The sequence below is a fragment of the Oryctolagus cuniculus genome, chromosome 12 (genome assembly GCF_051225735.1).
Source record: "Oryctolagus cuniculus isolate XC-2025 breed Fujian yellow rabbit chromosome 12, ASM5122573v1, whole genome shotgun sequence".
NCBI lineage: Eukaryota > Metazoa > Chordata > Mammalia > Lagomorpha > Leporidae > Oryctolagus > Oryctolagus cuniculus.
The window spans coordinates 51,656,340-51,679,756 of record NC_142878.1 but is presented as its reverse complement, the minus strand read 5'-3'; the positions used below and the strand labels follow the sequence as shown (position 1 = coordinate 51,679,756).

The following is a 23,417-nucleotide window of genomic DNA, read 5'->3' as shown; positions in this document are numbered from 1 at the left end:
AGAAACTCTGTGGGGAGAATGGCCAAGGTGTTATGATGTGAAATCATCGGGCAAATGGAAAATCAGCATCCTTGGGTCACCTGCCAGATGCATTTGTGTCCAAGCCAGGATCCCTGCACACTGCTGTCTCTGTGCTGGGCACACAGAGCAGATGTCTGCTCCCTCTGCTCCTCCTGAGAACCTGTGCTCTGTCCACAGGTGTTCTTGGGGCAGCATCCTGTGGCCGCCACACCTGGACCAGCACAGGATATGGAGACCATGGGATTTACTCAGAGCTGAAGGTAATTGCTTTGTGAGGAGCCCAAGTGGCTGAGAAATCATCAGTCTTCTCCCCTGGGAAAGGGATTACAGGACTTCATTTTTTTTTAAAGATTTATTTATTTGAAAGTCAGAGTTATACAGAGAGAAGGAGAGGCAGAGAGAGAGAGAGAGAGAGAGAGAGAGAGAGAGAGAGGTCTTCCACCCATTGATTCACTCCCCGATTGGCCACAACGGCCAGAGCTGCGCCGATCCAAAGCCAGGAGCCAGGAGCTTCTTCCAGGTCTCTCACGTGGGTGCATGGTCCCAAGGACTTGGGCCATCTTCCACTGCTTTCCCAGGCCATGGCAGAAAGCTGGATCGGAAGTGGAGCGGCCAGGACTCGAACTGGCGCCCACATGGGTTGCCAGCATGGCAGGTGGCAGCTTTTACCCACTATGCCACAGTGCCAGCCCCCAGTACTTCATTTCTTTGGTAAGGGCTCTACCTCCTTAAGCAGACCTCCCCAGAGCCACTGCCTGTCCCCCACCCCCAGCTCTACCCTACCCCTTAAATGCATTTGAGTGCACGCAAGCACACATGCCTACCTTTGCAGACACATATGTGTATGCATATATCTCTGTGCAAACAGATTGCACAGAGCCCAAGCTACCTTCCATAGCCAGTTCTGAGACAGACCATGGGTGTCTGATGGACTTGCCAGGAGTGACACTATTCCAGCCCCCAGCTCAGCCTGTCTCATCCTCCTCCCTCCCTGCAGAGGGGTTCCGATTGGTCAGCCCACCAGATGCCATACTGACCCCTGCTGTAGCCAGGCTCTATGGCAGCTACAGTGGGATCTCATGGCCCCTGACTCACAGGCATTCCCCTCATCCAGGGGTGCCAAAGGCAACACACCAGGAACCAGGGGAGACTGGTTCAGGACAACACAGCATGATCCATTGTTGTTCTGTCCTGGGAGCAAGCTGGGGGCCGAGGAGCTCGCGCTCACCATGGTGTGGGACAGTCAAAGGCTTCAAGGTGGGGACATGAAACGGGCTGGAAGGGAGAACGGAGCTTTGAGCAGCTTGGGGTGTCAGGGTGGGTTCTAGAAGGGAGAGTCGCCGCATGACCGAAGGCTAGGAGTGGCAAGGTGTGGTGGGCTAGCAAGGACTCAGAGGACGCCCGCCCGGTCAGACTACACCATTGGGATCTGGAGACATGGAAGGGAATGAAGAAAAGGCAGGGTTATGTATGTGTTGAGCGCCCACCTGTTTCAGGTACCAGGCAGAGTGTTATAGGCACACTAGTTCGCTGAATACTCATACTCGCTCGTCACTTCAATTGCATTTTATGGATGAGTAGCAGTGTTTAGAGAGGCTAAGTTGTTTGCGCAAGGTCCCACAGCAAACGTGGCCCTGAAATTTAAACGCAGGTCCATCTTGCTGCGAAGCAATTCCTATTGACTCCACCACATTTCACAGACCAGTCAGATAGTATCCGGGAAGCGGTAAAAAACAACTCCAACTCTAGACCGTGGCAGTCACTGTGATGTCTTGAAAGCAGAGTGTGAGGGGCCTCGCACGGATACTGTGGGTACTTTAGGAGAGAAGAGGCTGTAGGCACGAGGACCCAAGAGGAAGCTACCGTGGGAGAGTGGGGCCAGCACACTCGAAGGGCAAGCCGAGAAGGCATTTTGAAGGAAGGAATAGAATGCCTTGCGGCAGAGTGGCAGCAGGAGACAGGAGGAGCCTTGGTGCCGTGGGAATGGGGCGAAAGAGAGCAAGCTCCCGCACAGGCAGGACAGAGGACGGAGGGTTTGATGGGGGGAGCTGCAGGTGAGCGTGGGGAAACTCACAGAAGATATTTTGCATCCCTGTTGGAAGCTGGAGTTATGGAACCTGCAGGCAGGGCTGGGAAAGGAGAGGTGACTGCCTCAGGAGATGGTGGAAGGAGCTGTGGGGTCAGAAGGAAGAGGGGCGGCCCCAGGAGATACCCCCCACCCCACTGCTGCAAACAAGTGGGAGACGGCGGCTCAGAGCGAGCCACGGAGATGGAGAAAAGGGCAGTTTCCTAGAAGTCGTGAGAAGTGTTTCAAGAGGAGCAGGTGCCAGTCGCGTCAGATGCCAAAGAAAGGCCAAGTGTCAGGAAGACTGAGAAGGGGACTTGGATGCTCTTGGAGCAAGTGACTTCTGCAGAGTGACAGGGCAGAGCCGGGCTGCAGAGTGACAGGGCAGGGCCGGGCCGCAGTGAGTTTATTAAGAAAAGGGTGAGTGGGACGGAAGTGGAGGCAATGGGTGTACACCCTGCATTTGAGGAGTTTGGCAGTGAAATGAATGAGATTAGACAGCAATGAGAAGGGAACAGGGCCAAGGAGCATGGTTTGTTTTGTTTTGAAGATAGGGCAATCCTGAACGTGTGAGGAGTGGGTGGTGAAAGGTTCCCTTGTTTTGTTCCCCACTCCGTTTTGCGTATTCTGGTTCTGTTTTTTTGTTCCCATCTCTCCATCTGGAAGCCAAGGGGGTGGTTTGGGAAGACCGGAAGGGTTGTATGCCCACCACCGTAACGTGGGCATGCAAACATGCGGCTCATTGGCTCATCTCCAGATATGCACGCAGGGAGCCCTCAGAGCAGGGAGCTCAGAGCAGACTGGCTGCAGCCACAGCTCTCACCCTTTGACCCTTAACCAGCAGGCCTGAGAAGGGTCTTAGCCTTCTGAGTCCTGTGTGGGTTGAAACGGGGCTGGATGGCAGGAGGCAGCCCTCCCAGGGACCTGGAGACACAGGCAGCGCCCGGGGACTCAGTGTCTTTGGCTTGCTTATGTCTCACATTGTGATTTTCTTTTCTTATTTTAAGATTTATTTTTTTAGGGGCCAGTGCCGTGGCTCACTTGGTTATTCCTCCACCTGTGGTGCCGGCATCCCATATAGGCCCTGGGTTCTAGTCCCGGTTGCTCTTCTTCCAGTCCAGCTCTCTGCTGTGGCCTGGGAGGGCAGTGGAGGATGGCCTAAGTGCTTGGGCACCTGCACTCGCGTGGGAGACCAGGAGAAGCACCTGGCTCCTGGCTTTGGATCGGCACAGCACGCCAGCTGTAGCAGCCATTTGGGGGGTGAACCAACGGAAAGAAGACCTTTCTCTCTGTCTCTCTCTCTCTCTCCCTGTCTAACTCTCCCTGTCTAATAAAAAAAAAGATTTATTTTTTTACTTGAAAGACAGAGTTATAGAGAGATGGGGAGAGGTAGAGAGAGAGAGAGGTCTTCCCTCCCCTGGTTCACTCCCCAGATGGCCAGGGCTGGGCCAGGCCAAAGCCAGGAGTCTGGAACTTCATCCATGTCTCCCACATGGGTGCAGGGACCTAAGGACTTAGGTCATCTTCCTCTGCTTTCCCAGGCGCATTAGCAGGAATCTGGATCAGAAGTGAACCATCTGGGACTCGAATTTGTGCCCATATGGGTTGCTGGTGTTGCATGTGGCAGCTTCACCTGCTGCACCACAACGCTGTCCCCTGCATGGTGGTCTTCACCAGAAAGGTGATGCTCATGGTTACAAGGTACAGGCGCTTCCATTGAGCCTGGAATAACTTCCCAGGCTCTCCAGGCAGGGCTCTGGCTGGAGATCTGACAGCCCGAGGGAACCATGTTGCTGTGCAGGTTCCCTGCTGCTGGGCGCACAACCTCAGATTTCAGGTAGAACCTTAGGATCAATCCTTGGCTACTCATGCCCTGAGGTTTGCCATGAAAGTTCAGAGCTGGCTAAACAGATGCACAGGTTATGCCAGTCCTCTTGGGCATGAGGGGCCCGGGTGCTTTTCCCCCAAGGGAGCCTTTCCTGGGCGGGGGGCAGCGAGTGGCCACAGCAGGGACTGAGGGCTGGTCAGGTCCCCAGCATCTGAGGGGACCAGTGCAGGGGTCTTCACTTCCCTCCCTGAAGTAAGGAAAGAAGGGTCCCTATCAAGGGGGCTTTGAATACACTAGATTAACAGAGCTGACGCATCTGAGCAGGAGGGGTGGGAAGGCAGCAGGAGGCACAGTAGTTGGTTTCCTGGGAGGAGGGAAGAGTCCAAAAAAGGAGGTGGGGGGATCTGAGGAGAGCCTGAGCCAGAGGCAGGTGTGGAGGTCCACAGTGTAGCCGGGACTGAGGTACCCCCCAAGCCCGCCGCCCCGGGAACAGGCGGGGAGTGAATAGGTGGAGACTGCAGAGAGTAGAGTTAGGCATCCGTGTCCTTGCCCAAGGACGTCTCTGAGATGACAGCCTCGGCTGCTGGTGATGGTGTGAAACAAGACCCAGGCCGCGGGTGCTGGGTTCCTAAGAACAGCAGGGGTAGGCCCCCCACGTCCAGGCTTGCTCTCAGACCTGTCAGGATGCTGACAGCCAGCAGCCGAGGGAGGGGAGGCCACCAGCCCACCCCTGCCTCTCTGGTCCGTGTTGTCCAACCCAGCTTTGGGGCACAGGAGGAGCGGACACCGGCCTGGCCCAAACACCTCAGCCGAGGGGCCCGCAAGGCTGCAGGTGCCTGCTGCTGAAGGCAGTGAGGCCCCCAGGAAGAGAGGACGTGGGACACAGGGGCCAGAAGTGGGGATGAGGGCTATGTGGAAGGAATTGAGGGAAGCCGTGGAAGGAAGCCAGTCAAGGCAGAGAAGTAGGAGAAACAGAGGCTGGAGTGTAGACGGTGGCGAGCGGTGGAGAGAGGAGGGACAGGCAGAGGATGAGGGGATGGATTGGGGGTGACAGAGAAGGGCAGGAGAAGGAGAGATGGTGAAAGACTGTGGGTCCGCTGGAGGTGTGGCTCTCGGCTCCTGGTGGAAAAAAGGCCCTCACAGGCCATTCCAGTGAGATAACAATGCTGTTCAAATCCTCCCTAATCTCCTCTCCTATTATTAGCCCTGCGTGCTCTCCGGGAAGGGGCCACAGGTCCCCGGGCTCTGTCCTGTCCCCATGCCCTTGGCTAGAATTAGACAGCCGTGCCTGCGTGGTCATCTGCTAACCACGGTCCTCTGGCTTCTGGGCAATGTCACTGGAACGGAGCACGGAGAGGCAGCAGGCAGGGGAGGGAAGGTCACCGCACGCACTTTGTGGACTCCTGCCCAGGGCCTTTGTGCTCAAAGAATTTTCCGATCCCAACAATAAACACACAACCAACAGCACTGTGGGGTTCAGAGTGTACGAAGCCACGGAAAACCCGGGCACCGACAAAGGGCAGGGCGGAGAGGAGGGCAAGGTGCACCCGCTGGTGGGTCTGAAAGGCCAGGTCCTGAGCAGCCACATCCCGAGCTGCTGGCCAGCGCTGTGGGCTCCAGGAGGCTTCATGGAATCAGGGAGCCCCTGTGTCTGCCCTCTGGGCCCAAGCCCAGGGCACAAGGCTGTCCTAGGCTTGAACACGGAGCGCTGAACGCCTGCGTTCTTAAAGCAGGCAGGCGTTCGGTGTGATTTCCGTGAACCTACTGTTTTCTTTCTCGCCCACTTTGTTCCTGTTGTATTTTCCCCTCAGCCTTCCTCTTGCCTCCAGTCTCCCTGAGTATTGCTCACTGTGTCGATTTTAAAGGGGCCGAAAGTCATGTGTATTTTTATCAGGAGCTCTCTTGACTCTGACAAATCCAAATAAAATAAGTAGATGATGAATAATGTACCAATGAGGGGGAACAGCTGCTGTCCTCTGTGCCTACGATGGTTCCAACTGCTCCTGCCGGGGAAGGGACATAGATGAGATTCCCTGGATCACGGTCAGGAGGAGGGGAGGCGGGGGGAGGGGGAGAGGAGGCAGCAGGCTCGCTCTCTACCCCCTCCCTCTCTGTCTCTCTGTCTTTTCTTCTCTTTATCTTTCCTCCCAAATCATAAAAGAGCCAGGCTTATTACTTAAACATTCAAGCAATGAACCTTCCATAAAGCAAAAGAAGTGAAGCTCCTTCTGCTGTTCCAAGTCCACCCCCAAAGGTAACCACGGGTAATAGCTGAAGTGACCCAACCAGAGCCCTTTATGGACATGCATTAAAGACACATTGGGGTGCTCCAAGCTGGGATACACAAGAATGACATGGCTGCGGTTTTTGAAGCCCTCGTGTCATGGATGTTTCCAAGGTCCCCTTTGAGTGACTTTTGGACAATTACTAGAGTCTCCAGAGCCTAAAGAGCTTTCAGAAATGCATCAAAAGGGTCAGCGCTGTGGCACAACAGGTTAAGCCACTGCCTGCAGTGCCAGCATCCCATATGGATGCAGGTTCGAGTCCCGGCTGTTCCACTTCCCACCCAGCTCCCTGCAAATGCGCCTGGGAAAGCAGCTGAACATGGCCCAAGTCCTTGGGCCCCTGCCACCCATGTGGGAGACTGGAGGAAGCTTCTGGCTCCTGGCTTTGGCCTGACTCAATCCTGGCTGTTTGGGGGAGTGAACCAGCAAATGGAAGATCTCCAATGCAGTGTCTCCTTCTCTGTACTCTGCCTTTCAAATAATCTTTTAAAAAAAGCATCAAAATGAATTTGAAAATAGTCAAAGAGGCCAAGGAAGGCTATGTAAGAGGATTCGGACAAACACCTCCCTGCCTCAGCTGGTCCTTCCCCCTCAACATCGTTCCCCTTGGGAGAAGGAGCCACTTAGACAGAGGGGCTGTGCCTGGGGCCGAGGTGGCAGCAGGCACAGGGTGAGCTCTTGGGTCATGAGAAATTATCCTCATGCAGTGAAGACATTCTTACCCATGTCTGCGAATGACAAAGACGGGGTCCTTTCTTTTTCATGCTAGTGACATGCACACAATGATGTCCCAGCGTTTCTTCTCCAAAGCCGGTCTGAAACGTCCCATCTCTCACGCTCAGGACATCCATCCGCTCGTCTTTCTATTCTGAACCCTCCCTGGAGGTCACAGTCGTACCTGTCCTTCCTCATGGAAGCTCTGAAGAGGCCTTCAGCCGAAAGTCACTCAGAAGTTCTCACCAAGCTCCTAACACAGTTGACTGCGGCGCAGGCCTTGAGTTGACGGCTGGCAGGGGCTCAGACGGTGGATTCCTGATGTGGAAGTGGGAGGCCAGAAGCTGCTGAAAATCTCCACTCTGTGCCCTCGTCCTGCGCTGGCTGCCTCGCTGCTGACCCACGCTGAGCCAATGCTAGTTCCTCTGCTCTGCCACCTCCCCGAGACCCAGCCTGGGCCCTGGCCGCTCCAAGGGAGCCAGGCAGGGTGGAAGAGAAAGGAGAGGAAAATACAAGATGGTTATTGTGGGTCCGGGGGCATGAGAAAATGCTTAGAGTCGATCTGAGCAAACAACAATTCCTGAATCAGACAGCTGCAAACCGAAAGTGGACCAGGAGCGCCACTGAGGGAATGCAAGGGGGAAGCTTCTACAGGATGAACACAGAAAGCCAAGCAAACACGTGGGTCTCTGCAGTTACACAGCCACCTTATTTGGTCCATCCCATTGGAAGGTCCCTAGCCACGTAACTGTAAGTTTGCTAGCTGGCTCTGATTTATTCAGATTAATTTCTTTTTTAAAAATATAGGCACTAGAGGTCGGCACTGTGGCACAGAAAGTAAAGCTGCCGCCTATAGTGCCAGCATCCCATATGGGCAACGGTTCAGGTCCTGGCCACTCCTCTTCCAATCCAGCTCTCTGCTATGGCCTGGGAAAGCAGTGGAAGATGGCCCAAGTCTTAGGTCCCTGCACCCAGGTGGGAACCCAGCTCCTGGCTTCGGGTTGGCACAGCTCTGGCCATTGCAGCCATCTTGGGAGTGAACCAGTGGATGGAAGACCTCTCTCTCTCTGCCTCTCTGCCTTTCAAATAAAAAAATATATTTTTTTAAATACAGGCACTAGTCCCCAAAATACCCTGTTAAGTTTTGCATTTTTAAAAAAAAAAATTTATTTATTTATTTGAAAGACAGAGTTGTAGAGTGAATGAGAGAGACAAAGGGAGAGAGAGGTCTTCCATCTGCTGGTTCACTCCCCAGATGGCCACAACAGCTGGAGCTGGGCTGATTGAAGCCAGGAGCCAGGAGCTTCTTCAGGTCTGCCACATGGGTGTAGGGGCCCAGGTACTTGGGCCATCTTCTGCTGCTTTCCTAGGTGCATTAGCAGGGAGCTGGATTGGAAGAGGAGGGGCTGGGAGTTGAACCAGTGCCCATATGGGATGCCAGCACTGCAGGCAGCAACTTAACCTGCTACTGTAGTGGCGCATTCAGGCAGTGACAATAGCAGTGGTCTTCAAAAGCTCACAGAAAATGAAAAAATTATGGGTAGACTTCAAATTTTTTGCACCAAAATGAACTTTTGAAAGTACCTTCGTATCTTCATATCTTTAACAAAGACATACAAATGGCTATAAAGCACACGAGTAGATGCCATACACCAGTCATTACAGAAACTCAGCTCAAAGCCTCATTGAGATACCACTTCATACTCAAATGAATGATTGTGATAAAAAGATGGGTGGGGCAGGCATTTGGCACAGCCGTTGCGACATCCTTGGAGGTGCATGGGTTCCAGTCCCAGCGGTGCTCCTGATTCCAGTTTCCTGGTAATGCAAACCCTGGGAGGTAGAGAGCGATGGCTCAAGCGTTGTAAAGTATAATAAAATAACAGACATGGAGACCAGTGTTCCCCAGCACGGCTGGGATAGGGCCCACAGACAGCTCCATGGGAAAGCACTGGCTTCAGCCAGGAGGCAGAAGGAAGGAAGGCAAAGCACAGATACAGCTTTTCTAGAGGTTTCCACGGGAAAGGCCAGGCAGGGCAAATACAGAGGACGGGTTAGTTTGAATAGTTCTGGGAGGTTCTGAGTTACAGGGGTGATCTCTGGCTATCTGGCACTGGCCCTGGGATTATTTATTGGCTTGGTGTGTGAGAGTTAGGTAAAAGAGGTAACTGGGACTATGGGTTTTGGATTGGTAGGTTTGCTTATGAAAGATGTGCTCCAAGGCTGTTTCCTATCTCTAGAAATTAGCTAGCTCTGGGAGGGGCAGTCTTTCCAGGATTAGCAAAGTCCCTAAGATGCCAAAGCCTCTTAAAATACATAAAATAAAAAAATCATGATTAATACTATTGGACTGGGAATTTAAAATGACTATGATTAATATACTAAGGACTCTAATGGAAAAAGTGGACAATATTCAAGAACTGATGGGTGGGGCTGACATTGTGGTGTAGCAGGTAAAGCACATAGGGGTACCAGTTCTAGTCCTGGCTGCTCCACTTCTGATCCAGCTCTCTGCTGTGGCCTGGGAAAGCAGTGGAGGATGGCCCAAGTCCCTGGGACTCTGCAACCACATGGGAGACCTGAAGAGAAGCTCCTGGCAACTGACTTTGGCCTGGCCCAGCCCTGGCTGTTATGGACATTTGGGGAGTGAACCAGTGGATGGCAGATCTCTCTCTCTCTCTCTCTCTCTCTCTCTCTCTCTCTACCTGTGCCTTTCAAATAAATGAAATGAATCTTTAAAAAAAGAAATTGAAGGATAATGTAAACAGAGAGATGGAAACCCTGGGAAAGACTCAAAAGTTAATGTTAGATGTCAAAAATACAGTAACAAAAAGGAAGAATGACTCTGATGGATCAAGTAGGCTGGGCAGAGATGATGAAAGAATCAGTGAGCTCCAAGACACATCGATAGAAACTTCTCAAACCAAAATGAAGAGAGAGTGGGGGGTGGGGGAAGGAACAGAATATCCAAGAACCGCTGGGCAATTACAAAAGTTGGAAATGTGTGTAATGGAAACACCAGAAGGAGAAGTGAATATTTGAAGAAATAATGTCTGAAAATTTTTCAAAATTAATGACAGAAACCAAACCACAAGACCAGGAAGATCAGAGATAAATACCAAAGTAGGATAAATACAAAAACAAACAAACAAACAAAAAACTACACCTAAACATAACATTTTCAAACTGCAAAAACGAAAGAAAAAGAGAAACTCTGGAAAGAAGGGAGAAATCTTAGCAATAGATGAATGAACAGAACATTACATCCAACTTGTTAGAAACAATGCAGGCAGGAAAGGAGTACGGTGAAATAGTCCAAATGCTGAAAGAAAAAAATCCACCCACCTAGAAATCTGTATCCAGTGAAATTAGCCTCCAAAAATGAAGGAAAGACTTTCTCAGACAAACAAGGTTGCGGCGATCTCTCACCAACAGACCTAACTAATAAGAAATGTTAAAGAAGTTCTTTAGAAAAAAGCAAAATGATGTAGATCCAAAACTTGAATCTATATAAAGAAGTGTATCAGAGAAGGTAAAATGAAGATAAAACATATTGTGTTTTCTCATTCCTATCCGATCTAGTGGAAAACTGTGCAGATTAGTAATAGCAGCAATATATTGGGTAGTTACAGAAGATGGGTAAGTGGTGACGTGGATAGCAGTGAGGCTGTGTGGGGTGGGAGGGAAGAACTGATGATATTCTGTCACAAGGCACCCACACCCACCACTAAGCAGGAGAGTGCTACTGCAAAAGAACTTAAATTGCTTGTAAAAGTGTATTGATTTTAGGGGAGGAGGAGCCACAAGCTGACAACATTGCTTTGTAAATTTAGAAATCCTTTGATACAAAAGGAAACCTAGAAGTCATAGCAGTTAAGCCACCACTCGGGACGTCCCGTAGCCCACGGTAGAGTATCTTGGTTAGAGCCCTTGCCTGCTTCAAGGTTCAGCTTCCTGCTAATGCGTCCCCAGGGGGGCAGCGGCTGATGACTCCAGTACTTGGATTTCTGACACCCATGTGAGAGACCCAGGTTGAGATCCAGGGTCATGGCTTTTGGTTTAGTGCCGCTACTGGCAGCCCAGGCTGTTGGAGGTGTTTGGGGGTGTGAACCAGCAGACGAAAGCTCTCTTTCTCTCCAACTCTCTCTCTCTCTCTCTCTTTCTCTCTCTCTCTCTCTCTCTCCACACACACACGAAAATACAACTTATCAAAATCTATGGAATGTAGAATACAGGGGAGATTCAGAAGTTAGTAAAATTTTTTTCAGAAGTAAAGGAAAAAGTATGTTGTAAATTTCACCATGAATGACAACAGCAAAAACAAACCAAAATAAGGAAAAAAGTTGTTTGCTGTGAAAGAAAAATTTAAAGTTGTACAGTATTAAAAGATATTTTAAACAAATACATAGTGAACTTGATAAGAAGCTTCCACTTAAAATAGTCAAAAAGAATTGATGGGAGTTGGCGGTGTGGTGTAGTGGGTAAAGCCTCCACCTGCATCACAGGAATCCCACATGGGCGCCGGTTCGAGTCCTGGCTGCTCTACTTCTGGTCCAGCTTCCTGTTAATGTGCCTGGGAAAGCAGCGGAGGATGGCTCAAATGTTTGGGCCCCTGCACCCACATGGGAGACCCAGGAGAAACTCCTGGCTCCTGGCTTCTGTCCAACCTAGCCCTGGTCACTGCGGCCATTTAGGGAGTGAACCAGTGGATAGAAGATTTCTTTCTCTGTCTCTCCCTCTCTCTGTAACCTTGTATTTCAAATAAATAAAATAAATCTTTAAAAAATTTGATGCAGTTAGTCTTCTAAAAATCAAAATGGAAAGTTAAAAACTAATTCAGGGACAGGCATGTGGCCTGGTGATTAAGATACAGGCCAGGACACCTGTATCCCACATGAAATGCTTGGGTTCAGTTCCCACCTCTGCGTCCGATCCCAGCCACCTGCTAATGTGCACCCTGGAAGGCAGCAGTGGTGGCTCAAGCAGTTGGGTTCCTGCCACCCACATGGGAGACCTGGGCTGAGTCCCCAGCTCCCTGTTTTGGTTTGGCCCAGTCCTGGATGACGAGCATTTAGGGAATGAACGAGTAGATGGAGCTCTCTGTCTCTGTGACTCTCACTTACTTATTGATTTATTTGAAAGGCAAAGTTACGGAGACAGGGATCCTTCATCTTCTGGTTCACACCCCAAAATGGCCACAATGGTCAGGGCTGGGCAGCCCGAGGCCAGGAGCCTGAAACTCCATCCAGGTCTCCCACATGGGCGGCGGGGGCCATCCTCGGCTGCTCTCCCAGGTGCATTAGGAGGGAAGTGGGGCAGCCAGGACCCAAACCAGTGCCCACGCAGTATGCGGGCGTCCCCGGTGGCAGCTTAGCTTGCTGTGCCACAACACTGGCCCACGTGACTCTTAAAAGAATAAATTAGAATTTGAAAAAATTAAACAGAATTTGAGATTGTAACTTTTTCCAGCTATAAAATGGCTTAGATTCTTACACAAAAAAAATTTTTTTAAATGAATATATAGGAAAACAAATAAACAAACAAAAAATTATTTCAGTTACAGAAATTTTGTCAGAAAATTGTGAGGCAAGGCTAGAAAAAAGAAGATACTTCTTTGTTGTTGTTATTTTAAAGATTTATTTATTTATTTGAAAGTCAGTGTTATACAGAGAGAGAACGAGGGGCAGAGAGAGAGGTCTTGCATCTGCTGGTTCACTCCCCAGATGGCCGCAACAGCTGGAGCTGCGCCGATCCAAAGCCAGGAACCAGGAGCTTCCTCTGGGTCTCCCACACAGGTGCAGGGGCCCAAGGACTTGGGCCATCTTCTACTGCTTTCCCAGGCCATAGCAGAGAGCTGGATTGGAAGTAGAGCAGCTGGGACTCGAACTGGCGCCCTATGGGCTGCTGGCACTGCAGGCAGTGGCTTTACTTGCTATGCCACGGCACCAGCCCCTTAAAAACTTTTGTGCTTCAAATAATACTGTCAAGAAAATGAAAAAACAACTCAGGAGAAAATGTTGCAAATCATATTTATAACAAAGGACTCATATTCAGAATATGTAAAAAAAAAACCCTCTTAAACCAATAATAAAAATAAAACTCAATTAAAAAGGGGGAAAAATCTGACTAGATATTTCTTCAAAGATCTATACAGGCCTCACTGTGGCATAGCGGGCAAAGCCGTTGCCTGCAGTGCCCACATCTCATTTGGGTGCCAGTTTGAGTCCTGGCTGCTCCACTTCCCATCTAACTCTCTGCTATGGCCTGGAGAAGCAGTGGAAGATGGCCCAAGACCTTGGGTCCCTGCACCTGTGTGGGAGACCCAGAGGAAGCTCTTGGTTCCTGGCTTTGGATTGGTGCAGCTCCGGCTGTTGCAGCCACCTGGGGAGTGAACCAGTGGATAGAAGAACTCTCTCTCTGCCTCTGCCTCTCTGTAACTCTGCTTTTCAAATAAAAGAATCTTTAAAAAAAAAAATCTATACAAAGGGTTCACAAGCATAAGAAAGTTGTTCAACATCATTAGCCATTAGGGAGATGCAAATTAAAACCACAATAAGAGACTACTCATACTTAGCATGGTGACTATAATTAAAAGACAGATTCTAGCAAGTGTTGGCAAGGATATGGAATCACTGGAACCGTTTTATTAGTGGTGGGCACGTAAAAGGCTGCAATACTTTGGGCGCCTGTCTGGCAGTCCTCATAAACAACATTACCGTGTGTGTGACCCAGCAACTCCACACCCAGGGAGACACCCAAAGAAAATGAAAATCTATACCCCAGAAAAACGTGTATGCACACGTTCAGAGCAGCACTGCTCATAAAAGTGAAGCACTGGCAACTACTCAAATGTCCACCAACTGATGAAGGAAGAAGCCAAAGGTGGTACAGTCACAAAATGAAATAGTAGTCCGCAACAAAAAGAAATGCTGATACAGGCTACACTATGGGTGACCCCTGAACGCATTGTGCTAAGTGAAAGCAACCAGTCGCATCCGGCGATATATAGCCTGATTCCATATTAACGAAACATCAGAATAGACAACTCTACAAGCACATACAGTAGGATTGGAGGTGTGTTGCGAAAAGAGGAGAGGGGTGACTACAAACAGGTACTGTATTCCCTTGGAGTGGTAAGAATGTTCTAAGATTGATTACGAGGGAACCAGCAGATGGAATAGCTCTTTCTCTCGCTCTCCTTCTCGCTCTAGCTCTAGTTTTCCTCTGTCTTGCCTTCTCGCTGTGTAACTGCCTTTCAAATAAATAATCCCTCCCTCCCCCCCAAAAAAAAAGATTATGGTGATATCTGAACAGCTCTGTGAAGACACCAGGAACCACTGAACTGTATCCTTTAAATGATGAATTGTTTAGTATGTGAATTAAATCTCAATAAAACTGTAAAAAATGAGCTCAACTTCTACTTGCAGATGTTACGAATGATGGCCAGTTTATGGAATTGTTGAAAGAAAGAGAAGACAATAAATATAATGCTCCTTTGTTCTTGGCCAGCGCTGGTTGGTTGAATCCAGAAGACATTTGCAAAGATTTATTGTGCAGTTGACGCCAAGATTTTCTTGTTAACAAAAGGAATGGCTGACAAGTACTTTAATAATCAGAAACAAAAACAAGGCAGTGTAATTTGTTTCCTCATTGACATCCTAACGCACAGGAACAAACTAAATTTCAAGTTCCAAGGAAAGAAGTTTGTGTCTAACTGGCCAGGGCCGAGAATGCAGAGAAACCTGCTCAGGAACAGAGCCGAGGCTTTGGCTAAGTGAGGCATCCTGGGGGCAGAGGCCGGGACCCCAAGTCTTAGAAACCAGCATTTCCCGCCCTGGCTGCCCAGCCACGGGGTTTTTCTTTCCCGGATCCCAGAAGGCAGCTCCCAGTCAAGTCCCTAGGGCGGCTCTGCGGCTGCAGGAAAAATTCAAGCCCATCGCTGGCTCCTAACGAGCTTTATTTTCTAATGCAAACGATCCGAACAGTTGACACCCATCGACTACACCGCACCAGCCTTCGAGAAGCCAGCGCGAGCTGACGGAGCTGGGTACTGAGGAAAGATGGGCTGCGCTCCGCCTGCCTCTGCACCTGTGTGACCAGGGGCAAGTCCTCCCATGCCCGCTCCTGTTCCCAAACTGCGAGGAGGGGGCAGCGTCCGGGCCATGTCTGCAGCCTTCCCGCAGCGCCCTGGGCGCGCACCACGAGGTCAGTCGGCTCCCAAACCCCGGCCCTGAGCTGCTTTGGCCCAACTCTCTCATCTACGGATGGAAAAAGACTCAGAGGCCGAGTGACTTGTTCGCACCAGCAGTACTGTCACAGATCGAGCCAAGAGGTTCGTGAGTTACCGCGCGGGGGCCACATTGGAGAAGCAGGCGGCCATGACTGCCTCGCAACGTGGCCATCCTGGAGCGAGGCCGAGGACGCCACCTAGCGGCCGGTTCCGGCACTACGCGGAAAGCGCCGTGAGAAAGACTGCGGCATCCCGTAGCCAATAAGCTCTCAATTCTCTCGGCTAACTCCTTTTGTCCATTGGGCTCTTCTACCTTTCAATCAATCATTTCCTCAGCTTTTATTGGTTTAGCGCTAATCATTCTCTCCAACCTACCAATCACATGCTTCTCTCCAAGAACGTCTCACGTCATTCTATCTTCAGTGAATCTGACGGAATTGCCAGTTCCTCTTTTCCATTGGCCAGAACAGGCTCCGCCTCTTGTTCATTCTGTTCGGGGCGGAAGTGAGGCAGCCCGTATTCCGATTGGCCGCGGTAGTCTCTCTCAAGTCCAGCGTGACGACATTGGCGCTTAGGAAGTGTGTTTCCGGAAGGGGCGGGCTTTGCGAAGATGGCGGCGCCGGTGAGTGCAGTGTGGGTTTCTCTTCGTGGAGCGTTTGTGGACGTTTCCTTTCACCTCCCGGGATCGAGGCAGTTTACTGGCACCAGGGAAGGGGGTGGCCTCCTTGGCACAGTAGGTCAAAAGGAGCCCCGCTGCCCCGGGGCCTGGGGTGCCTTCGGCTCCTGTCGGGTAACCCGAGTGCTGGCTGGTTTACCAGAGTGAGAAGGCCGAGTCTAGGTGTCCGAAGGGGAAGGCGGTTCTCTCCGAGACGTGCTGCCCTCTAACCCTGTGTACTCTCTGCCTTGCGTAGGGGGTGTTGGAGGCGGACCTGCCGGCCGCCGTGACCCTCCTGAAGAACCTGCAGGAGCAGGTGAGTGGCGTCGCCCCTTCGGAATGGGGTACTCACGCACTGGCTGTGGCTGGCCGTGCCTCACCCTCAGTCTTTGCCGGTGATTTGAGGGCAGGTTTTGAATGCTCCCGAATGCCAGTAGAGTTAAATGATTTGATGAAAACTCTCTCTGGCCAAAATTCAAAGTGATTGTTTTCTGTACCCGAAGGAATACTGAGAACTCCAAAAAGAGGTCACCTGAGTCGGTTTCCTTTATTCCTACAGCACAGGGAGCCGATGCTGGGAAAGGCATGATTTGCCTTTTGGGTGCCCAACTAACACACATTTATATGGTCTCTGCATTGTAAGTTGTCAGTCCAGATAAAGTGACGGTGCCCTTCCACCACTGCTCCAGTGCCTATCCCCTCCCCTTGGTTTGGTAAAGGTAGTTTATGTAGCTTTAAGAAGAAATGGTGATTTTCCCCCTAAATTTATTTATTTTTAAAGAGTTGTTTATTTATTAGAGAGGGGAAGACACGTTTTCCATCCGCTGGTTCACTTCCCATATGTCCATAACAGCTGGGCCGATTCGAATCCAGAAGCTTTCTATGGGTCTCCCATAAGGATGCAGGGGCCCAAACACTTGGGCCGTCTTCCACTGCTTTCCCAGGCCTTTAGTAGGGCATTGGATTGGAAGTGGAGCAGCCAGGACTCAAAGTGGTGCCCGTATGGGATGCCAGTGCCACAAGCAAAGGCTTAGCCTGCTACACCGCAGCGCCAGCCCCCTGCCTTTTGAATGGCTGTTGGAAACGTCTCTCCCCACCTGCCCAGAACTGAGAAGATGCTAGTCCCTTACTGTAGACAGTGTGTGAGGTCATTTTTCGGTGGCATTGTTTGGTGTTTGCCCTTCGCCCTTCCCAGACGTGAGTTGATGTAGACCAGCTGTTTTCTTTGGGCTGATTTCAGGTGATGGCTGTAACTGCACAGGTGCAAGCACTGACCAAAAAAGTTAAAGCTGGAGCCTACCCTACAGAGAAGGTAAGGCGTAGCCAAGGGGCAGCCCTGACGTGATGTCCTCAGTAGTTCTTCCAGCGTAGACACACTGTGTTGTGTGACCTAAGTGCCAGAGCTTCAGAGAGGAATTAAGATCCAGTGGCTGTGCTGGGGTCTAGTGAGGACAGAGCAAAGCAGCAGGAACAAGTGCAGCAGTACGAGAGGCAGGAGGAGAGAACTGTGGGAGGAGTGGGAAGTAACGCTGGAACAGTCGTCTGCCAAGAGCCTGGTAGGCCGACGGAGGAGTTGTTGTGCTTTATCTAAATACTTATTTTATATGTTAAGAAAAAATGCTGGCTGGCGCCGCGGCTTAATAGGCTAATCCTCTGCCTGCAGTGCCGGCACACCGGGTTCTGGTCCCGGTCGGGGTACCGGATTCTGTCCCGGTTGCTCCTCTTCCAGGCCAGCTCTCTGCTGTGGCCCGGGAGTGCAGTGGAGGATGGCCCAAGTGCTTGGGCCCTGCACCCCATGGGAGACCAGAGAGAGGCACCTGGCTCCTGGCTTCAGATCAGCGCGGTGCGCTGGCCACAGCGGTCATTGAGGGGTGAACCAACGGAAAAGGAAGACCTCTCTTTCTGCCTCTGCCTCTCTGTAACTCTGCCTTTCAAATAAATAAATAAGTATTAAAAAAAGAAAAAATGCTTCCTATTATGACATAATGCTTAGAAGCCATTGATTGAAAGATGCAGGGGAAAGGGAGGGAGGAAGAGTGAGAAGGAGATTGATCTTCCATCCACTGGTTCATTCCCCAAATGGCTGCAATGATCAGGGCTGGACCAGGTCGAAACCAGGATTCTGGAATGCCAACCTGGTCTCCCATATGGGTGGCAGGAGCCCAGGTACTTGGGCAATTATCCTCCGCTTTCCCAGGTGCACTAGCAGAGAGCTGGATTGGAGGTGGAGCAGCTGGGACTTGAACTGGCACTCATAAAGGTTGCTGGCATTGCGGGTGGTAGCTTAACCCACTGCCCCACAGCACTGGCCCCTGTCATCATGTACTTTTGTTCTTATGATCTGCTTTCATCTCTTCTGATTTTTAAATCTTTTTCTCTCATACCTGTAACCCAGTTTGAAGTTGGCAGTGCCCTAGCATGTCAGAAGAGCATACTTCTCAGACTCTGATGTAGCTCTGTCCCGGGGATCATGCTTTGCTCCATTTCATTGCTTTTCTGAGATAGATGGGCTGCCGGCATGCTTCTTAGGTCACTATCTATTTGTTTATCTGTTGGACAGCTACTTATTTTTATTACCAAAGCCTTTTTTACTGGGTGCTTTTCAGATTACAAAGTAGCATTTGGTTGATTTTTCTACCTATAAATACATTGCATTTTTAGTTTTCGAAAGTTTAGAAGGTAAGTAAAAGCACGAGGAAGAAAATGAAAAATCATGATAATCACCACTGTAAGATGACTGCTGGCAGTTTTTTGAGGTTTTTGTTTCATTATAAGAATAATATGTACTTGTTGGAAGAACATTTCTCAATAAAAGCACTCAATTTCTTCCATTTCCTCATCTTACTCCTCAAAGATAGCAGTTAATTGTATAGCAGGGCCGGCGCCTCGGCTCAGTAGGCTAATCCTCTGCCTTGCAGCACCGGCACACCGGGTTCTAGTCCCGGTCGGGGCACCAGATTCTGTCCTGGTTGCCCCTCTTCCAGGCCAGCTCTCTGCTGTGGCCAGGGAGTGCAGTGGAGGATGGCCCAAGTGCTTGGGCCCTGCACCCCATGGGAGACCAGGATAAGCACCTGGCTCCTGCCATCGGATTGGCGTGGCACGCCGGCCATTGGAGGGTGAACCAATGGCAAAGGAAGACCTTTCTCTCTGTCTCTCTCTCTCACTGTCCACTATGCCTGTCAAAAATAATAATAATAATAATAATAATTGTATAGCAGATATTTTTCTGTGCATATAAAACTTGTGTTATACTATACAGTTGGAACTATGTTCTATACCCTTGCAATGACTTGTGCTGACATGGTTTTAATTCCGTGTCAGCTTAGGTAAATCAATGCTTTTTTAATCTGTAGCATGTAATTCCATCATATAGAAATAAAACCAGTGTTACTTTGATCAAATTAAATTAAGGTTTGGGAGTGTGTGGAGACTTCTTGTTCAACTTGGGAGGGGACTTAGTGGGTTGATGCCAGGTTTGCTGTAGAAAACCTCTTAATCCCCATGATAGCCCCCCGCCAGAAGAATTCTCTAGCCCCACATGTCTGCAGCCCTGAGATTGAGCAACCCTGCGGTCGTCTTTTTGGGGGAAGACTGTGCTGATTTTCCTGCGTTTAGTGTCTCAGCAATTCCGAGCTTTGCTTCCCTAGTGTTAGACTGAGTTTTCTCTGTTGCTCATCTTAGGTCTAGCTGCTTCTTGGGACTACTGTAGTCCCCTCATATCTGGGGCGGACTCTCAGTGGGCGCGTGAAACCTTGCAGAACTGACCCTTATCAACCCTGCGTTTCTTTCATATCTACCCTGCTGCGTCGTCACAGGATCCTTTCACAAGACCGTGACAGAAAGTCTGATACCGGGTCGTGTGCACAGCGCGGGTCACAGTTCACTTGCAGAGGGGATGGAGTAGGACAGCGCAAGGTGTCGTGCTGCTCAGAACCACGTGCCGTTTAAAACTTGCAGTGTTTACTAATTAAATGAATTTCCCATTTAATCTTTTTGGATTGCAGCTGACTTTGGGCGACCAAAACCTTGGGAACGCAAGACTGTAAATAAGGGAGGGGGGAGGTATTTCTGAATTCTAGATACCCTATAGAAACTGGTTAGGAAGAAGCTGAGCTTGCAAAAACACTCCCCTGTTTGCCCCTGTCTGTCCTGATTCTTTAGGTAAACTGAATCTGTGTCTCTTACCATTTTATTCAACTTAGGGACTCAGCTTCCTAGAAGTGAAAGACCAGCTGCTGCTCATGTACCTCATGGATCTGAGCCACCTCCTCCTGGACAAGGCATCGGGAGGGTCTCTGCAGGGGCACGCTGCAGTTCTGAGACTGGTGGAGATTCGCACGGTATGGAGTGTTTGGCTTTGAGCAGTTCTAGGTTCCTAAATCCTGAACCCTGAGGCCACAACGCAGTAGCTCGTGTTTAAGCAGGCGTTGTAATATCTAAGTAAAGAGCTCAAATAGAAAAAAAATAGTTTTTCTCTCCATTTTGCCGACTTTGTACATATTTAGGTGCCTTATTTGGCAGATTATATGAATGCTGGTACGTACTTGATTTGGGAAGGGCATGTAATCCTGTTTAACTGCCATGTTGTAGGTTTTGGAAAAACTTCGTCCTTTGGACCAAAAACTGAAGTATCAAATCGACAAACTGGTGAGGACCGCAGTGACAGGCAGCCTCAGTAAGTGGGGGACCACCATCAATTTGTGGGGGCCAGCATAAAATTCCAAACCACATGACATCTCTTGCATTTTTTACTTTAGGTGAGAATGACCCACTTCGTTTTAAGCCTCATCCCAGCAGTATGATGAGCAAGGTAAGGGGCTGCATCCTCCTGGCGTTCGTGAGGGATCTGTTCCTGCGTGAGCCTCTGGTGCTCTGGGGTCTGCTGGGGTTCTCTGCGATTGCATTTCCAGCTCGCGCCTTTGAGTGTTGGGTGTGCACTGCCCTCTTCTCTGTTTTGTCCAGATGCTCCCCTCCCTGGATACTCCAGCTGCGGGTTTTCCTCTCACGTGTTTGCCTAATGCTTCCGAGGTTTGCAGTCATGTTCCTCTTGCAGTTGAGCTCTGAGGATGAAGAGGAAGATGAAGTGGAGGATGGGCAGTCGTCAGGGAAGAAATCTGCAAAAGGAGCGTCTAAGAAATACGTCCCACCGCGCCTGGTTCCAGTGCACTACGGTATGGATTGCTGCTGCCTCCGCGCCACACACCGTGTTCTGTCCTTTTCTCTGTTCTGCAGTAACCCTGGCTGCTTTCTGTCACGCAGATGAAACAGAGGCCGAGCGGGAGAGAAAGCGGCTGGAACGAGCCAAGAGGCGGGCATTGAGCAGCTCCGTCATCCGCGAACTGAAGGAGCAGTACTCAGACGCGCCTGAGGAAATCCGCGATGCTCGCCATCCTCATGTTACGCGCCAGAGTCAGGAGGACCAGCACAGGTCAGCCCTGGCCTTTAGAAACGACCTGTCTCCCGTGTGCACTGGAGACCTGGGGCTCAGGATGAGGAGCCAGGGGATACAGAAAGTGGAGTGAAAAGCTTAGGATGAGAGCTGTCCAGGTGTGAAGAGTACAGAATAAGAACTAGGAGAAAATTGTTTTTCTGTCTGTTTAGGCCAAATCCCATGCTGTGTGATGGGAGGTATATGGAGTTTCACGTCTTAGGGCTTTACAATTCTGCATTTCTGCGGGACAGCTCTCACTTTTGTACTGAAGACAATATAGGCAGGTCTTTTTTTTTTTTTTAAAGATTTTTATTTATTTGAAAGGCAGATTTACAAGACGGGGTTGGGGAGAGGGAGGGATCTTCCATTTGCTGGTTCACTGTCCAGTGGCTATGATGACCAGAGCTGGGCCAGGCCAAAGCCGAGCGCTCAGAACTCCATCTGGGTGTTCCATATGGAGCACATCCTCGGCTGCCTTCCAAGGCTCATTAGCAGGGAGCTGGATCAGAAGTAGAGCAGCTGGGACTTGAACTGGCACTCATATGGAAAGCCAGTGTCACAGGCTGTGGCCTAACCCACTGTACCACATCACTGGCCCCACATAGGCAGGTTTTTATAATGGCATTGGAGGTGAGGGAAGAAAAGTAGAAAAGGAATTTATTTAAAACAGAAGCATGGACTCTGCCTAGATGTAGTCTCTGCAGTTGGAAGTTTGTGTGAAAGGTCCTATCCAGAGAATCCTGTTTATGGAGCTAAAATGTAAGAGTTTTCTGGTAAAATATTTTAAATTATTCTAAGGATGGGCTCTAGGTTGATCTCTAAAGATGAAGAAAGTTCTAGCACAAAGACCATTGCATTGAGGGACGTACCGCAGTATTAAGCATTCAGTTAAGTCCTTACTAAGTGTTACGTTGAACTGTCATGAGAACTCTTGAGAACTGAACAAAGACGAGTAAGTACCCAGGCCCAGGTTCTGGGCCACAGCTTCTGTTGCCGTAGTCTGAGCCTGCTGCAAACTGTCTTTCTCTGGCAGGATTAACTATGAGGAGAGCATGATGGTGCGCTTAAGCGTCAGCAAGCGAGAGAAGGGACGGCGAAAGCGCGCGAGTGTCATGAGCTCACAGCTTCATTCCCTCACGCACTTCAGTGACATCAGTGCCTTGACCGGAGGAGCTGCTCACCTTGATGAGGTAGGGTTGACGGGTCGCAGGCAGCCTGGCGCTTTCAGCCTGATGTGGGACTCGTTGCCATGAGGAACTTGGGGAGGGACGCTGGCACTGGAAAGCGCACCACCGTTCCTTCTCTTTCCCATCTGTCTCCAGGATCAGAATCCTGTCAAGAAGCAGAAGAGGATACCTAAGAAAGGGCGGAAGAAAAAAGGTCAGTGAACCGTAGGACTTAGGTGATCAGGTGCAGGGTGGGGGTATGAACTGGGACGTGGGCCGTCAGCACTTGCTGTCCTGAGTCACCAACCCCTGAGGTTTGTCTTTCATACTGGATGTTCATCTCTAGGTGGGCTTTTGTTCTTTCCAACCCGAAAATCCGCATCGTTCACAAAAGGGACCCCCTGGATTCCATCTCTTAAAGTTCCTACAGCTTCTGTTCGGAGTTCCTTAAATGGGACTGTAGGTGTAACTTGAAGGAACCGTTATCCTATTTGAGTTTCACTCCCACTTGTAGTCTTGTCCTGGGAAGACACAGGAAGTACTGCCGAGGACTGCCCTGTTGCACCCTTCTTGCTGGATGCTCCCCTTTTCCTGTTTCTTCAGCTTTTCCAACTGACCTTGGCCTCATTCTTGGTTTCCCTTCCTTTCAGGTTTTCGGAGGCGGCGGTGATTGTGGGTGTACATATTTCTGTATTTTTTGTCACCCTGGAACACTTCTAATTTCACTGTATGTAGGTTTTGTTTCCTTGAAATTCATTGTTTTGGCCATGTGGGAAGAACTTTCCTAATAAAATTGATTTTTCTTACAATTAAAAACCCCTTTTGCACATGTATTTTATGACTGAATTCACTGGGTGTTGGGTATTTTTGGTGACTGGTGGTGAAAAGGGAAAGGTGTTGTTTGTTTTTTTTTTAATGAGAGAAGTTTGATTTTATAAAATTTTTTTATAATATACTTTCCTAAGAAGCTAGAAATTGATTATTTTGCAAAAAAATAGTTTAGTATAATCTTTTTAAGATTT

General features: G+C 49.8%; 1 protein-coding gene across 4 annotated transcripts; it reads left to right on the top strand.

The window, feature by feature from the left end:
• Nucleotides 1–203: 203 nt before the first annotated feature.
• On the top strand, nucleotides 204–23,211 carry NGDN (neuroguidin). 4 transcript variants are annotated; one of them, XM_002718085.6, is made up of 12 exons: nucleotides 204–281; nucleotides 14,341–15,765; nucleotides 16,055–16,114; nucleotides 17,039–17,110; nucleotides 20,001–20,138; nucleotides 20,389–20,473; nucleotides 20,556–20,608; nucleotides 20,852–20,969; nucleotides 21,058–21,226; nucleotides 22,263–22,419; nucleotides 22,552–22,609; nucleotides 23,046–23,211. In XM_002718085.6, exons 2-12 carry the CDS (start codon nucleotides 15,754–15,756, stop codon nucleotides 23,063–23,065), a joined length of 942 nt encoding a protein of 313 aa, XP_002718131.1. In that variant the 5' UTR covers nucleotides 204–281; nucleotides 14,341–15,753; the 3' UTR covers nucleotides 23,066–23,211. The 4 variants fall into 4 exon arrangements, with proteins under 4 accessions (XP_002718131.1, XP_089165998.1, XP_051678636.1 ...); XM_089309871.1 differs by lacking the exon at nucleotides 204–281 and having other exon boundaries at nucleotides 15,741–15,876; XM_089309872.1 differs by lacking the exons at nucleotides 204–281; nucleotides 23,046–23,211 and having other exon boundaries at nucleotides 14,695–15,765; nucleotides 22,552–22,617.
• Nucleotides 23,212–23,417: the final 206 nt, after the last annotated feature.

Bases quoted from the DNA above. Each gene is read 5' to 3' on its own strand.
- NGDN (XM_089309871.1), top strand. From the start codon at position 15,754: ATGGCGGCGCCGGTGAGTGCAGTGTGGGTTTCTCTTCGTGGAGCGTTT. The intron at 17,111-20,000 runs GTAAGGCGTAGC...TATTCAACTTAG, and splicing joins GAGCCTACCCTACAGAGAAG to GGACTCAGCTTCCTAGAAGT. The intron at 20,609-20,851 runs GTAAGGGGCTGC...TTCCTCTTGCAG, and splicing joins CCAGCAGTATGATGAGCAAG to TTGAGCTCTGAGGATGAAGA.